Source organism: Dothidotthia symphoricarpi, assembly GCF_010015815.1.
Source record: "Dothidotthia symphoricarpi CBS 119687 unplaced genomic scaffold P153scaffold_18, whole genome shotgun sequence".
In the NCBI taxonomy this organism is placed as follows: domain Eukaryota; kingdom Fungi; phylum Ascomycota; class Dothideomycetes; order Pleosporales; family Dothidotthiaceae; genus Dothidotthia; species Dothidotthia symphoricarpi.
The window spans coordinates 628,724-643,924 of record NW_022985025.1 but is presented as its reverse complement, the minus strand read 5'-3'; the positions used below and the strand labels follow the sequence as shown (position 1 = coordinate 643,924).

The following is a 15,201-nucleotide window of genomic DNA, read 5'->3' as shown; positions in this document are numbered from 1 at the left end:
GTCTAACGCAAAACAGGTAGCCACTTTGCAGCGGCTCGCTTCTGTTCCAAATTTAGACGTTAGGCCAACCTTAACGAATCTCCGAACGCTGCTCTCGGGTTTTTAGAAAAGCAGGAAAAGTTACGCAAGAAAAGCTGTTCTAAATTGCAATAGCTATTAGAAGTAGCTAATAGGTAATCTAGACTATTCTACAAAAGTAAATTCGACCACATTTGAAGTTGGCACGAACAATTTTGGCCTTCCATCGTTATCTTTGGGGTTGACCACAGGTCCCCAAAGAAAGCAGGGCAACATAACCACTGTATCTTCGTGATCTGCCTTTGACCCCCAATTCCACCAGTCCAATAATTCGCCAGTAAAGACAAAGCGGAAAGTTTCACCATTCTTAGCGTCGTCAGGTATCTCTATCCCGTTATATCCTACGCGTCGCGTCGTCGTCCACGACTGGCCAGGCTGTAGGCTGGCAAACCGGTCGTTCTGGCTGACATTGACAGGGACATCAGGGTCGTCCACTATCAGAAAGCCGCAACATCCGCTTTTTCCGTTGTCGTATCCCTCCCAGGTTCCATTGCAAAGCCGTCCAACTTGATACCAGTGAATATCATTGAAGATGCGTGTATGGAATATTATAGGTCGTGCGGTTGCCTCCGCATGATACGTAACCTTGACAGTGACTTCGAAAAGGATGTCCTGGCGAAATGAAGATGGGCACTCAAGCAAAACGCTGAGATTCGGAGCATCGGGGTCACGGTCTATGTGTTTTGCAGGTGGGAACGTATCTTTCGTCTGGTTTTGACTACGTCGCCACCTTTGCTCTTCCAAATTGGCCCTGTCAAGACCAACTCGAGCTTCTCGTGTTAATCGCATGGGCCAAGGCTGGGACTCGACATGAGCAGTAAATGTGACATGAGGCCCGCCAGCTAAAACGAGAGCATGCGCATTGTCCTTGAGCTCTTGACCGATGTGCTCACGTACAGTGCCGTAATCCCATGTCCCTATATCACCGCCCGGCCATAGTAAGGTGTATGTCTCACCAGACTTGAGCAACTTCTGGTATCGTTCGGGTAAAGTCACCTTCGATGTAACGGTTCCTCTTGGGGCAAGCTCCCAAAGATCATGGCTGTGGCTGTTTACCACCAAAGGCTCATGACGGCTTAGGTCACCCAGACCTGAATGATCAATAGCTATAGCTTCAAGGTTGTTCGCAGTGTGACGGAGAAGCACAAGAGCTGATTTCCGAAGTCCTTGGTCATATTGATTCCATTCAAAGATGACAGGCTTGTCAGCGGGGCCATCTGAACGCTTGATCAAGAACCGAATCTCATATGGAAGCGTCAACGACAAAGTCTTGCTTGCGTCCAACTCAAGGCGAAGTTGGGGCAATTCTGGGCTAAGTCGATGTTAGCTAGTATCTGAACATCATTTGAAGGTATCTTACCGCACAGCCTCTTCCGACAGATTTATGTGATTTGCCAAGTTTTCCACCATGTTTCACAATCCAATTGATAACTGGGATGGGCTTCTAAACGATTCCGACTTCCGTTCGAGGCAGACTCAGTAAGCGCCTTGGGTAGGTCGAAGGGCGTTCTTGAGCGTTGACCTAAGTTGTTGAGGACTACGAGTGTTAGTAGCCGCTGCCCAGGACTGTGCCTCATGCCACTTTACATGCCCAAAGCTAGATTCTCGCCCCAATATCAGACGGACACACAAGGAAGCTTAGAGCGAGATAGTGAATGCTTCACAAGTACGCTGTTGAGTATATGCTATTGAACAACATGTCCAGCAGCGAAGACGGGGTGTCAAGCCTATGATGTCCGTGCGCGTGACGTCACGCGCACGGACACATTAAGGAACGAGCAAGGATGATCAGCATTTTGGTTTTGAACAGAGCAGGCGCGGCAATGCAAGTGCATGGTTTTGAACAACATTGCCAGTCACTATCATTTAATGCGCGCAGTTTCTGGAGTTTCAGACGCCATCTTTTGAAATCGCCCATTCTTAGTCCCCAAAGTCACATTGAAGGCATTTGTTGGTTCAATCTGATGCTGCGACAATAACGAGGCGCGGAACAGGTAGGAACATCGCCCCAAAAAGGCGCGCGGTAACAGTGTACAGAAGATGAACTACGAAAATAACCGGGGCAGCCAGACTTCTGACCATTAGCCTCTCTCGATCAACCTCATGGTTGTTTACTGACTCCGGGTGTGCGAAAACCGCTCAGTTCAGAAACACTACGCCGCATATAATCTAGGAATTAAGTTTTTGGTGGACGCCTTGGTGATTGTGCCGGAAGAGTTCTTACAGGATATAGTCAAACTACAACCTTATAAGAAGCAAGCCGTTTACCTCGTTTATGTTCCCTCAAAACTACCTGGCTACAAACCATCTTTTCCAAGACCCAACTCATCCTTCACTTCATCTAAGTCATGTTCAAATCTATTTTGTTTTGTTTAGCGGTCCAATGTGCACAGGCATTGACAGTGCATTACGCTGACAGCAGTTGCGATAGCCGTAAAGCTGTCGTCGAAGAAGAAATGCAACTGGCTATAGACATGGCTTCTGCGGCATCCAAGGATGTTGAGAAAGGAAAATACTACACGGACCTGTTTGCCAATACTCTTCGACAACGACCAGGCTTCAAGGACGAGATCTCACAGAGCTTCGCGAAGATATCGAGTATGGCATCAGGAACCGACCCCAACTACGTATTCGTGGTTACATGCGACGTTTCTTCAGAATTCTGCCAGCGTGGCTACATTGCACATATGGGAGATGATAGGAAAACGATGAATTTTTGCGACAAATTCTTCACTCTTGCAGAGATCAAGGGGACAAACGACCGAGCAAAAGATTGCCAAACCATGGACCTCAGGGACGCTCACAGGTCCAAAGCAGCTATCCTTGTCCATGAAATGACACATACAAGATATGCCATGCTTTGGGAAGATCCGTACGTATAACGATCGAAACATATGGTACACCTCATTAACATTAATGTCAGCGCACTCGACATTGCATACGGATACACCGCAAGTTACCACTTGTCTCGCGGGCTTTTCGATCGGAGTTGCGTTATATACAAGGGCACCAAGGCTTTATGTCCCAACGCCAAAGGCCAGGAAGGTCTTTGTGACGCAGAGGACTCTGGCAAAAACGCCGACTCGTATGCGCTCGTTGCTGCTGGCATCTATTACACCAACAGGTGCAACAGGGTGATTCCACTGCCTCCAGCACCGAACCCACTCTTCACAATCGATCCTAACTGGGAAGACTCCGCCCTCCCTGCCAAATCCTCTGAAATGGTTGGAAATCCTGTTGGAAGTCCGCTTCCAAGCTCCATTCCTAGAAGGCGCCGCCGCGAAGACCGAAGAAAAGCCTTAGCAGCCAGGTTTGATTGTCCAGTCTACGATGACTACATAGTAATCGATGGCAATGGCGATGAAAGTGTAGGGTAGGATCATCTTGGTGATTTTTACAGTGCTGGTATGAACACTGGAATTGATATTAAAGATGCTTGTCGAGTAGGAGTGAAAACCTTCGAGACTTACTTTAATATCCAAGGGGTGCTCACTCTTACTACTTGCACTTTGTTATGACTTGACACAGCTTTTTATTAGATAGAACATTGTTGTAACCCCACGATACAAAACGTCTGATTCACTTCCAAGTAATTTTATCATCGTTTCTATATTATATATCTTCACCTTGTTTCTTTATATCCCTGTCTTCTGTACCTCCTCTGCATGCTTAATAGCTACTCTAGTTCTGTCTATAAAAGAAAGTAAACAATTCTCTAGCTTTTAGTTAGACACAACTCTAAATTCGGAACTAAAAGTCCATCTCGTTATTGTTATTAGTAGTTATTACACATTGTGTATTACTCTGTTACGCTATCTTTACACGTGATGTAAATATCTTATTCATTTCCAAGTACTGATCTCAAGACCCTTACAGTATATAATGTTATAAGTAGAACCTACTACTCATCATATTCAGGAAATTCACTAGCTCGCAGCAGAGACTTGTTGTTATAGCACCTCTCTAAAATTTCTGCTAATCTACAACTAATGCTGACCTGTGATTTAAAAGCAGTTGATGCCTCTAGCCGGATCTTGTTAGTCCATAGAGCATTCCTATGAATGTCAAGGGAAACTAACTTCACGAGCCTTTTATTGAGCGCTTGCTCATCAAAGCAAGTATATAACGGATTGGTTTTTCGGAACCGTATTGTAGAGAGGGATATAAGACTCCCCTCCAGCCTCCCCGAGGTCCACCGGGGCTTCCTCCAGCTCAAGTTTTCCTATGTATGGAATAGCATCTGAGAGTAAATATATTAGCCAAAAGATCAGGGACCAGTCTGGGCTAAGGTTACCATAGAGAGCTGCATCGTCGAGCATAAGCCGGGGTTCAAAAACTTGAAGGCCAACTTGTACTATCTCCTCATATGCAGCATCCAGGTGGGCTGCATAGCATGTATGCATCCATACTAGATCGTGTACACTATTCACAATATGTTGAGCGATATTACGTTCTCTAATTTTTTGATGTGGGGCCAGTACACGACGAATTTGCTCCTGCGTCGGCGGATGCGGATACGGTATGTAACCGTAACAGCCTTCCCAATAGGGCTAGAATGGATTTGTGCGTTACCGAAGGGTTTTGTGCCGTAGCTTATATCTAAGATCCTGTAGGAGGCTGTTAGGCATGAGGACAACAAGCTTACACTGCACTTAACGTGGCCTATTGCCAACCATGTTCTAGTAAGTTCGTTCTATTGCTCTTGGTCTTGCCGCGCCGGCCTTGAATAATCCTAGTGAATCTATCATAGTTTTCCAGCATAGCGAATGAAGGTTTCGAGTGGTTGGATTACCAAGACAAAAAGATCAAATCCTCAGTTACCACATCCTGCTTCCTGTATGAGCGTTTCGGGCGGAGCTGCACAATTAACTGGCTCAGAGATCATGGTAGTAATTGAATGTATGGGAGATTTTTGCTTGCCATTTTCGTTGTCCTGCTTGCTTAGCTTTCACCTTGCGTCCTTCAGTGCTCACCTTTTCGTTTTCATCCGCCTTTTGCATCAATACCCATCGCATGCACCTGCTTACCTGACAGGCTCGCCATCATGCTAGCTTCATATACAAATTTTGGAATTTTCCGGAATCTCGATACCTGAGTCAATCTGTGATGACTCCACGCGTCCCTAATAGTCGCGATCTCTGTATCACATAGGTTGTTGTGGGTTGCGGGTTGCGGGTTGCTAAGCCGATCACGCCCTACCGCCTTACACGCGTAGGGCGTGAAGACTTAGTCTCACTAGTCTGAGCACCGGGCAATGCATTTGCTCGCTATCTGGTTTTAGCAATGTTTGGGCATCATGCCCCTCTACGTGAATTTATCGGCTAATTGTACAATCGAGGCTTACAAAGGTATGATTTCTCAATCCTATTTGTGGAACCTCGCCTTGAGGCTCTCTCCACAAATATAAGTATACGGCTAGCGTTTGGCTACCGAGTCAGCTGTGTGAGCTAGGTTAGCGTTAAGAGATGGCGTCAAACGGTCTACGATTGACACGAAAGGCGTGGAGGCTGTTGCAAGACAATATTGATATAACGTAAGAGTCATCAGGTCATTGTAGGAAGCCAAAATGGGGGATATAAAAAGACGGAAAGGGAGAGCACGAAAACCGCACTACCCTCACACACAACACCTCTGCATCAATCTCAAACCCATTCCCAAACATTTTTGTGCCATCTCTAGACACAAAAAAAACAAAAACAAACTCGAAACGCGTGGACACAACTTTCACTTCTTGTTCTCATCAACCCCTCCATTCATATCACAACCTTGACCGCAATGTCGACGTCTGTACAAACAACACCTCGCTCTTCCTTCGAGTTCAGCAAGTCAACAGTGACTTGTTCAACGACCTCGATCGATTCCTCGACGTCGAATAAAACCCCAGGTCTAGCCAGGATATTTTGGGACTCTATTAAGCGGCAAGCAAAGGAACATCATCAGAGTGTAAACTCTGCGTATGCGACATATTATGGACAGGGCTATGGGCAGAATCGACCGCAAGAGTGGAGGACTGACCGATGCAAGAGTTCGTCTGAGTAGTAGTTGGGAAGGAAAAGGGAAAGGGCTTCGAAGAAGAGTGCGGGTAGGGAAAGGCGGATGTATTATAAGAGGCACAGTAAAGGAGCTTGAAAGGCATGTGTGGGGTTGAAAAGCTTCCCTTGGTCTCGTGAGTGTTACTCAATTTAATTTTGAAGATGTTGAAAATCCGACAACACGTTATGAAAGCCTAAGCAGATCTTCCAACTCATTTCTCGGATCGGGTATTATGTGTAGTTAGATAACTACACTACGACATGTCGTTGTCACTACAATACACTTGAAGGCTGTCTTCAAAGCCCATAGTTCTGAACAAGCTCTTCTACCCCAGCTCGTAAACTCTCAATCACCATATCCATCGTGTTCCCCTCAGTGGCACCCTGCATCCAACAAAAGTTTAGCACCGCATTACCGTCTCCACCTGTTACAACATTGACACCGAACACACAATTCGTGACGTTTGGGCACTGACTGAATGTTGTTCTCCCAATTTTCCATGTTGCCTCGACGTCCCCGGTCTTTTTGTACACACCAAGATTTGAAATTTCAGCGGTAGGGCTCCTTGGTTTCCCTAACTTTGAAGTAAAAAACGCATGCATGTCTGGAACATACTTGAGTAATGCAACAGGGTTGTCGCAACCTTCTTTTGCCACGAATCGGGTAATTGCGGACTTGAGGGTTCTCGCTTCGTCCCACGAGAAGTAACGTAGTGTGCCTTTCTGGCCCTCACCTCTCAACACAGCACCAACGTTCGGTTGGGTGAGCTGGTGTAGATAGTCAAAATCTGCAACCGCGTTTGTCATTTGATTGTCCGGGGTATCAAGAACTGATCTCATAGATACAGGGCATTCAATCCTGACCTTCTCGCACTCAGAAGCTGGTAGAGTGGCGAAGAGTGAAGAGGCAATCAGACATTGTAATGTGGCAGTCACACTCGTTCTTTCTCTCCGGCTGAAGAGTGCGAGCTTCTCAGTAGTCTGTGTTGAGAAGACAATCGTTCGGAATCTGCACTCGGGAAGTGATGTTGTGTCTGAATGTATAGGATTACCCGTCCAGCGTTTGAGCGGGCGCTTATTGAATATAGATGGCGCGATCGATCCTAGGATGGCGCGGAGAAAGAAAGGCCACGAAGTCTGCATGGGATGGAGGTCTTCAAATGATGGAGGGAGTGGTGTGGTAGGTGATTTTACGAGAAGCTCTGCATTCATGTCTGTCTTGATAGCAGAGGAGTTCAGGGCAGCGAGGAACGAGTTGTGAAACAAAACTGCCGAGGACCCATCTGCGAGAGCATGGTGCCAGATCCAAGTCGCAGTAAACTCAACCGGCGGGGTTCGCGACGTAGCGATGATCAACCGCCAAAAAGGCCTTGTTCCAAGCCCATGTTTGAAATCACGGCTATGTTGTTTTGTTAGAAGTGCATCCAGCTCTTTATCGACTTCGCCGTCCTTCGGAAAGGCAGTTTCGCGTTCTTGGAAACTCACGCATTTGCCCAAGTCAACTTCAGGTAAGCGCGCGAAGTAGACGTTCGGATATGACTTGTCCTCGTTCAAGGCGATAACACTAAGACTCGGATGTTCTTGGACAACACATCTAAGAGCGGCGAAGACCAATCTCTCGATAGCGGAAGAGCTGACGCCGAGCGACGAGTACGTAGCAGTGAGTCCTACGTTCTTGTAAAATCCCAGATGGTGCCTTGCAGTGCTGTATGTCTCCAATCGACCGCAAGGGCGTAGCCTTTCGAGGGTCGTCGTATTCGCCATAGTCGGTGATATTCGTCCGAATCACCTCGTTCTTGTCGTATAATGTTTGGTGTTGTACTTTGATCGACGAGATGACGTTTGTGAGCTCGCAGGTGCCCCTGTCGTTTTATGAGTCTCGCAAGGAACCCTGGTGGCGGATGCGGATCTTTATACGCGCAAGATTTTGTACAACGAATCAAAACTACCGCAGCGTTCTCAGCTGATATCTCAGCACTCGGCTTACAATGTGGTGACACATGTTTTGCATCGTTCCTAGTGTTGGTGGCGTCACAACCCTCGGAAGAATTGTACTGGTTTATTCAGATGAGTACTTTTCCAATTTATTGTCTACGTTCCGCATTTATCGTGGTGAGGAGAATTAAACGTGCGCACGAATGAATGCCATGATCTCTGTAGAGAAAAGAAGATGTTCGTGACGCCACGAGTACCTGTGTGATTGCTTGTTGTCATCTGAAATTGACATACCTGGTGTCGAGTTGTAGTTTTAGCCTTCGATTTCAATCGGCTGCCGTCAACCTCTCCAGACACACTACCTACGATTTCGATTCCGATGGTTCGTAAACCATGGAAACAATCAAGTCTTCTTTACACACTCTATGACGTGGCGCCATGCCTTATCATCTTCCTTGGCCCAGAGATCCTCCACACGCAGTCCTGCACCATCGACCAAAGTCCGCCACTGCAGTTCCGTTCTCTCCATACTCGAGAAACAGCCCATCATGTGCCAATCCATTCGACTCTCTAGATGACTCACACCGGACTCTGGCAACACGACCTCATCTAACAGGATGACTGAGTCATCGGCCATCACATCGTGAAGTCCGCGCAATATTTTGTGGGCTTGTTCCTCTGGCCAGTCATGTAGAATCGACCGAAGGTAGAAGGCTTTTGCGTTCTTGACGAGCTCAGGCTGTGGGTCGAAGAAGCTCTGTGGGAGTTTGATGATGGAAGAAGGCAAATCGACCGCTTTTTCCAAGACCTCAGGGAGGTCTTCGACAACAACTTTCCCGGCAAGATTTGGAAATTCTTCCCTGAACTTTTTTGTTTGATGGCCCAGCCCCCCTCCGATGTCCACGAGCAATACCCTCTCTGGGTCTTCAATCTTCAAGCGCTCTTCCGCGGGGTAGTTCGGCGCCCATTTACCCCCCGTGTCAGCAAGCTGTAAACTCATAGTCGTGTCGAACGCATCTGAAAACTTCTTGTTTTCAGGCCTAGCAAGGAATTGGAAGTAGTCCACACCCTTGATCCCGTAAGCAAGTTGGAACGGTGCGTCAACTGCGCTTGTGGGGTTCTTGTATCCCCTTTTCGAGAAGTATTCCGGCATGCTGGACACAGCTGGGTAGATGTGTGTAAGGTGTACGACGCCTTCTTTCAAAGGTGAGCCGGTTACAAAGAGATGACCCAGAGGAGCAACAGAATATGTTTTGCTGGTATCTGCGTTGAAGATGCCGATCGCCACAAGTAGCCGGAGGATACGATCTAAGAGTATTCAACATTAGTCGGCGCTGGAGAAGAAGGGACGCATGACGTACGGATCAGTACTGGGTCTGCATTGCTTTTCTCTGCAAGCTCGGCAACGGTGATGGGGCCGCCATGTGCAAGAGCAAAGTCAAATAGGTTGAGGTCGCACGCAATGCGAAGCACAATAGGATCGTATACTGCCTGTGCGTCGAGTCAGCTAAAGAAGTCGGTCTTTCAAGGACGAACTTCAAGTGCAGGGTAAAAGCACTTACAAGGAGCATTTTCAGCATCTTGTCGATAGGTGACGTCCATGCACTGAGCAATTTGGTGCAAGCTTCAATGAGAACACCCTGTGCCTCGCCATGGGTACTTGGATCGGCATCTGCGAGATCAGAAACATGCTGCGCAACTTGTTTGATGTCCATCTTGATGAGTTTGGATTTGGGGGCTGCGCTTGGGATGAATGGAAATCTTACCTTGCGTAGCTTTTTATACAAACGCCTTGGAGCGCCGACCAAGTAGAGCTAATGCGAGGCCTCCCCTTGAGGCTGTTGGCAACATGGATCGATGCCCTTCTGCATCCACAAAAATTCGACCTTGTGAGCTGCGGGCTTATATCTCACGTCAGCAAGGCCACATTTCATCGCCAAGACATGTCTGCTCTGTAAGCAAGGTGGTATGCGATATGAGAAAGCCTTGAGTAGGAAGGTGCAAGAAGAATGCAGATAGAGCTAAATGAAATGGAGTTAGAGACTGAGCCGTACCCCACTACCCCACCTCAAAAATACCAGCATTTATCTGCTCGTGTTTTCTGGAAAATCAAAGAACATAAACAATCTTTTTTCTCCCGATCTGCCACATACCATGGCTAGCCAACAACTGTAGCAGTTGATCCGCCCTCTTGGCTTAGTGGTAAAGCGTATCACTAGTACCTCCGGAACATGATAAGATCGCTAGTTCGATTCTGGCAGAGGGCAGCGTACACCTTCTTTTTTGGCTAGGGTCAGTCCAGTTGCAATCTTTTTGGTCAAAGGTTTTCTGTCCTCTTTCCAATCGCACGTGAGCCAATACCGATACAGAAAAAAATGGAAAACAGGGTTCTGAAAAAAATTAAATTATCAAGATCACAGAGTAGAAAAGATTGCTCATCATCTACATCACCGGGGCCTATCTTTTTGAGTGAAATTTGGAATGGTATATCGTTTGTACAGACATGTAGAAAAGTACGTCTAGCGTAAGGCCAATCTTCTGGAAATGCTACCAGTATGGACAGACAATGTGTCATGAATAGACCACGAATGAGTGCAAATAGCTCTTGTTATTTATAGGAGTCAATTAAAGAGCAGACCGTAGATCCAAGACGCAACTGACTTGGTAGAGCAGAAAAGGATACCTGGTCATACTACGGGCTTAGTAGCTTTGATAGGTCTTACATCGCTCCCTACGATGATAGGTACGACGTTGTATCTCTTTCCCCTTCCCTCCAGAAATGCGTCAGTTGATGATATTGTGGTCCCGCTGTCTCTCTGCTCGCCATATTGAATCAGTGATACGGCGCAGTGCCTAGGTCACCCTTTTATGCATAGTAACAGTGAGGAAAGTCTCTAGCTTAAAGCTTACAGCTACGGTTTGACACGGACGATCATCGCTGCTCTCATGGGGTGGAATCCAAAGGCCTAGATGAGGCGGTGTCTGTGCCTATCCGAATCACCTTTATGCGTCATCGTGTCTGCGTAGTCGCGGTATCTTCAACATCGGCTGCGTTGTCTTAGTCGGTATTGGCTGATCTTTCGGCTGCTATTGGTATCCTGGAAGATGGATCTCGTTGGCGGCGTTGCGATTTGTTACAGATTTTGCTTCGGCGCATCCAGTGCCGATTCTGTGTCTTCTTACACGCCCGCCCCTAATCGGAACGCATCGGGTCTCTTTTATAGGTCTGGCTTATCAATATAGGAAACGCTGCGATAGATCTTTCCAGATATTTAGGCAACACCCATCTCCGTCGGAGCCTCGATAGGGCGTTAACGATTGATGTTTCGGATGTTATTCAGAATTCGACCGCTCCCCCTTCCCCGCTTGATTCAAGTCTCGCTCGGCGCTTCTTGGTCACTCGTCTTCGAGGCGTTGTCAGATCTCCGGAAAATGATCCAGAAAATAACAGCAGTAACCGTCATCAACCCCGTCAGTGAGCCGTAGAACCAACTGAGATTGGGATCATGTGCCACTGTAGTCAAAGCCATCGCGATGGCCGAAGCTAAGCCAGCAATCAACAGGCTGACCGCTTGTACAATGACCTTCATGTCTTTTGGAGAATAGTCATACGCGTACTCCATCCCTGTGACCAGCGCAAAGATCTCGCCAGCAGACATCAGGAAGTACAATGGCGCCTGTATCCAAACGTTGGGCCTGCTTGAGACAGAATCGGGGTGATCGCAAGTGTCAGGGCGGTTGTAGCAGGGCGGAGATTTGTATATGGAGTGTTGGATGGCCATAGCATACAGCATTGAGAGTGCAACGAAGACGAATCCGATAGTCATGCGGGTAATAGGTCCAAGGTAGATGCGTCGGCGATGAAGGAAAGGATAGAACACTTCTTGTATCAGTGGCCCCAAGACTATGCAACCAACCTGGTTCATAGCAGGCAGAAGGTCGTTAGGCGTACCATTGGTCTTCATCTGCCCGGCTTGCGAGATGAGGTTGTTCTGCATCTGATCGAAACAGACATAGAACATTACGAAGGCGAGCAGGACTCGGCAGGCCCGAAGACCCCGTGCTAGCTCGCCGACGAGTTCTCGACTCCATGGGACTGTCTTCTGGAAGTGCTCACTCTGGTATTCGGGGTATGCGTTCGTCATCTTGAAACCGTTTCTGCAGACACACGACAGGATCTTGGTTGCTTGAGGGACTATGTTCCCCTCGTGAGGAAGCCTTATATACCAACGCCGCCCGCAGATCAGCAGTAGCGTCGCGATACCCATGAAGCCCAGTGTGAGTCCGTATGCGCCTGTGAAGCCGAGGTGCTTTTCAATGTAGACAGTGGCGAACCAGGAGAGCGAGCCGACGTTGCCAAGCCAATAGTACAGGTTGTAAATGTACTGTAGTGTGAGGTGATAATCCGTGATGACCTTCTCGCCACTTTTCAGTGTTACAATCCGAGGTTTCGTCTCGATGTACTGATCAGCGATAAAGGGGGCAGTGATGGCCTTGAAGCCACCTCCGCCTATGCCGATGAGAACCATGGCAAGGACCAGTCCGGGAAGTCCCCATCCCTTGTCGAGGTTGGTCGGAATTGAGCTTACGGTCAGAACGGTGCAGCCCAGACAATAGATGACAATGCTGATGATGAGGGTTTTGTATCTGCCGAGGTAGCTATCTGCGATGATGGCGATGAATACAGGCGTGACGTAGTAAAAGACGTAGAATCCGCAATAGATGCGTGTTGCCATTGCTTGGCCGAGACCGAGAGCCCCTGGTGTTTCTTGACTGGTGTACTTTGATCCATGTTCGAGGTAGTTTTCTACAGGATGGACAAGTTAGTGTCAGATTCGAAATGCTTTGAATTACAAGAAGGAAAGATAGTGCAACTTACGCCATGGCGCCGTCAGTCCCCAGAACGCCGCTCTCTCCCAGAATCCAATAAATGCAACTGCCCACAGACGCAGCGGTACATTATCCCTGACGCGCCGCAAATCCCCAACATTTGCCGTCTTAACGCTCGAATCGCTCGAGCTCAAGATCTCAGCAACACTATGATAGTTAGTATCCCCCCCTTCAGCCTCAAGTGGCTACTTATTGACGTACCTGCTCTTACATATCTTCCGCAGCGGTATCGGTTCACACATGCTATGCCGAATTGTGCTCCAAAATGAGCTTGTCGAAGGAAAAAGGGATGCGTGAGCCAGTGGATAAACCGCAGTGACAACAGTTGAGGCGTTCCGAGCGAAAGCGGGTAATTTGACATGTAACGGCAATTATAGATCAGCTGCGTGGTGGACGCCACCCTTTCACTATGTCAAGTTAAAATCCGCGCAGGAGGGCACTGAATTGTGATATCTCGCTTTTCCCCGATTCTAAAACGATGGTCTCTACTTTCCAAGTGTAGAGAAAGCTCGTGAATATATCAAGAAAAAAAGATGCCGACTGACAATCGGGTCATCAATTCCAGTGCTTGCTCTCTCTTGAGTATAGGGTGTAATGCACTACAGGTACAGAGCCCAGAACAACCAAAGCTTCAGCTCGCCAACGCTCTCACGAGGCGCATGACTGATCGTTTTGACAACGTGGCGTACGACTCCATCGGGAGCGGTTGCGCCTATGTAGCACGCAGACCGTTTCCGCGCAGCGAAAGCGATTGCGAGCGTCGTTCTGGGCAAACCAACACGCAGTCGCTAAGCGCACGAGTACAGTGACGGCGAGGCAAGTCAATAACAAACGGTGAAGCACAAGCGAGTGGTCGAACGAAGATAGACTAACCATGGCGCTAGAGGCCGTTCGAGAATGCGTAGCTCCACGTCTGCCAGCAACCAGCCAGACTAACACCCAAACTCAGACCCAGACGTGCGAGCACCTCAACGGCAAACTCAAAATTCCAAAAGCTAAATAGAAAACTTGGACGTGCAAATCCAGACTCCAAGGCACCATAGCAATAAGTCGTTTACATGACCTTACCACGCTTCAAAACAGACTACCATCCCAATTCCCCACGCATCACCATCAACACCTCCAACATCTCCAAACCCTCCCCACAACCTCAGACGTAAACAGACCCACCAACCCAGAAGAAATCCCTCGCTCACAACACAGAGCCTATAAGACCACAGCTTCATCCCAAAATAGCCCTCATTACCAAAACTCAGCTACGCCCACACCAGCCACACCATCACAGCACGCCACGTCCAGAGCGCCCAGAACAGCCCTATAACACGCACACACTCGGATGGGAAAGTTGGGTTGGAGAAGCGCCGGATTCGCATCTTGTCTTGTCTTGTCCTGTTCTGTTGAGCCACCCTGCTTGCTGGCTGTTCTTCTAGGAGATGTGCATTCTCAGCCCTATGTCTACTTCGGGACTAGCACGGTGCCAGTCCTGGTCTTGCGGCTGAATAACTGAATCTCCGCCTTTCCAGGATCGGGGGACCCGACAGACCGTTACTGTGGTACCCAGGGTAAGGTTTAGCACTTCGCCACCTTTGCAGAGGCTTACTGGACCACCTATGCGTAGGGTGGCAAAGTGCTAAAATTTACCCTGGATACTACAGTACAACGGCGTTAGCGTGACGGAGTCGGATTGGAACATCAGCTTGGCGGGGGGGACAGCGTGTGGATGATACAAGGTTGATGGAGTAGACAGGGCAGATCGCATTCATCAAGACCACACCGAACACAACCCCAAGCCCGAATGACCGTTTTGGTGTTTACTTCCGACTCACAACGCACCATTCAACAAACCCATTCATCTACTTTGCAGCATGCATACACATAAAAAAAGGATAATGTCACACTTCCATTCCATTCCAGTCCAGTCCAGTCCAGGAGAGCGTCGCCATTCGCTCTACATACGCCTACCAATGCTTCAAAGGAACGCCGACCTGAAAGACCCCCCATCAATATCGTCATCGTCATCGTCATGATCACCATCACCATCACCATGTACATTCCCTCATCCCTCATCGTTTCCAACCCCTCGTCATGCGAGCTCAAATCATGAGTCTAATCTAACGCAATCAATGCCCCGAAAGCAAAAAAGTCCGTACTTTCACGTTATGCGTCGCGACCCCAACACTCCAATGAAAAGAAATGACGCCACCAACGATGGGGATGGATGATACGGAGAGTTCTGGGCGAGTTCGATACAACTTTTTTTGTTTCT

General features: G+C 48.1%; 6 protein-coding genes and 1 non-coding gene across 7 annotated transcripts; 3 read left to right on the top strand and 4 right to left on the bottom strand.

The window, feature by feature from the left end:
* Positions 1-139: 139 nt before the first annotated feature.
* Positions 140-1,756, bottom strand: P153DRAFT_433982 (uncharacterized protein). Its single transcript, XM_033673054.1, has 3 exons — positions 1,670-1,756; positions 1,439-1,615; positions 140-1,390 (listed from the first exon to the last, which is right to left on the bottom strand). Exons 2-3 carry the CDS (start codon positions 1,486-1,488, stop codon positions 184-186), a joined length of 1,257 nt encoding a protein of 418 aa, XP_033520587.1. The 5' UTR covers positions 1,489-1,615; positions 1,670-1,756; the 3' UTR covers positions 140-183.
* Positions 1,757-2,552: 796 nt separating this feature from the next.
* P153DRAFT_388939 (uncharacterized protein) lies at positions 2,553-3,455 on the top strand (the record flags this gene model as incomplete). The annotated part of the gene is made up of 2 exons (XM_033670797.1): positions 2,553-2,950; positions 3,002-3,455. The coding sequence occupies 2 exons, from the start codon at positions 2,553-2,555 to the stop codon at positions 3,453-3,455; spliced, it is 852 nt and encodes a 283-aa protein (XP_033520586.1).
* Positions 3,456-5,737: 2,282 nt separating this feature from the next.
* P153DRAFT_87100 (uncharacterized protein) lies at positions 5,738-6,262 on the top strand. Its single transcript, XM_033673457.1, has one exon. It carries the CDS (start codon positions 5,854-5,856, stop codon positions 6,115-6,117), a length of 264 nt encoding a protein of 87 aa, XP_033520585.1. The 5' UTR covers positions 5,738-5,853; the 3' UTR covers positions 6,118-6,262.
* A 62-nt stretch (positions 6,263-6,324) lies between these two features.
* Positions 6,325-8,118, bottom strand: P153DRAFT_323362 (uncharacterized protein). Its single transcript, XM_033665207.1, has one exon. The coding sequence runs from the start codon at positions 7,872-7,874 to the stop codon at positions 6,408-6,410; it is 1,467 nt and encodes a 488-aa protein (XP_033520584.1). The 5' UTR covers positions 7,875-8,118; the 3' UTR covers positions 6,325-6,407.
* Positions 8,119-8,167: 49 nt separating this feature from the next.
* P153DRAFT_323357 (S-adenosyl-L-methionine-dependent methyltransferase) lies at positions 8,168-10,029 on the bottom strand. Its single transcript, XM_033665206.1, has 4 exons — positions 9,812-10,029; positions 9,608-9,717; positions 9,407-9,536; positions 8,168-9,353 (listed from the first exon to the last, which is right to left on the bottom strand). Exons 2-4 carry the CDS (start codon positions 9,623-9,625, stop codon positions 8,449-8,451), a joined length of 1,053 nt encoding a protein of 350 aa, XP_033520583.1. The 5' UTR covers positions 9,626-9,717; positions 9,812-10,029; the 3' UTR covers positions 8,168-8,448.
* A 201-nt stretch (positions 10,030-10,230) lies between these two features.
* P153DRAFT_t101 lies at positions 10,231-10,312 on the top strand. The gene has a single exon. It is a non-coding gene; the product is annotated as a tRNA-Thr (tRNA).
* A 1,104-nt stretch (positions 10,313-11,416) lies between these two features.
* P153DRAFT_359852 (PTR2-domain-containing protein) lies at positions 11,417-13,177 on the bottom strand (the record flags this gene model as incomplete). Its single annotated transcript, XM_033666884.1, has 3 exons — positions 11,417-12,852; positions 12,925-13,082; positions 13,137-13,177. The coding sequence occupies 3 exons, from the start codon at positions 13,175-13,177 to the stop codon at positions 11,417-11,419; spliced, it is 1,635 nt and encodes a 544-aa protein (XP_033520582.1).
* Between the last annotated feature and the right edge of the window lie 2,024 nt (positions 13,178-15,201).

Bases quoted from the DNA above. Each gene is read 5' to 3' on its own strand.
- P153DRAFT_433982 (XM_033673054.1), bottom strand. From the start codon at position 1,488: ATGGTGGAAAACTTGGCAAATCACATAAATCTGTCGGAAGAGGCTGTG. The intron at 1,391-1,438 runs GTAAGATACCTT...ACATCGACTTAG, and splicing joins CTGTCGGAAGAGGCTGTGCG to CCCAGAATTGCCCCAACTTC.
- P153DRAFT_87100 (XM_033673457.1), top strand. From the start codon at position 5,854: ATGTCGACGTCTGTACAAACAACACCTCGCTCTTCCTTCGAGTTCAGC.
- P153DRAFT_323362 (XM_033665207.1), bottom strand. From the start codon at position 7,874: ATGGCGAATACGACGACCCTCGAAAGGCTACGCCCTTGCGGTCGATTG.
- P153DRAFT_323357 (XM_033665206.1), bottom strand. The intron at 9,354-9,406 runs GTACGTCATGCG...GAATACTCTTAG, and splicing joins TGCAGACCCAGTACTGATCC to ATCGTATCCTCCGGCTACTT.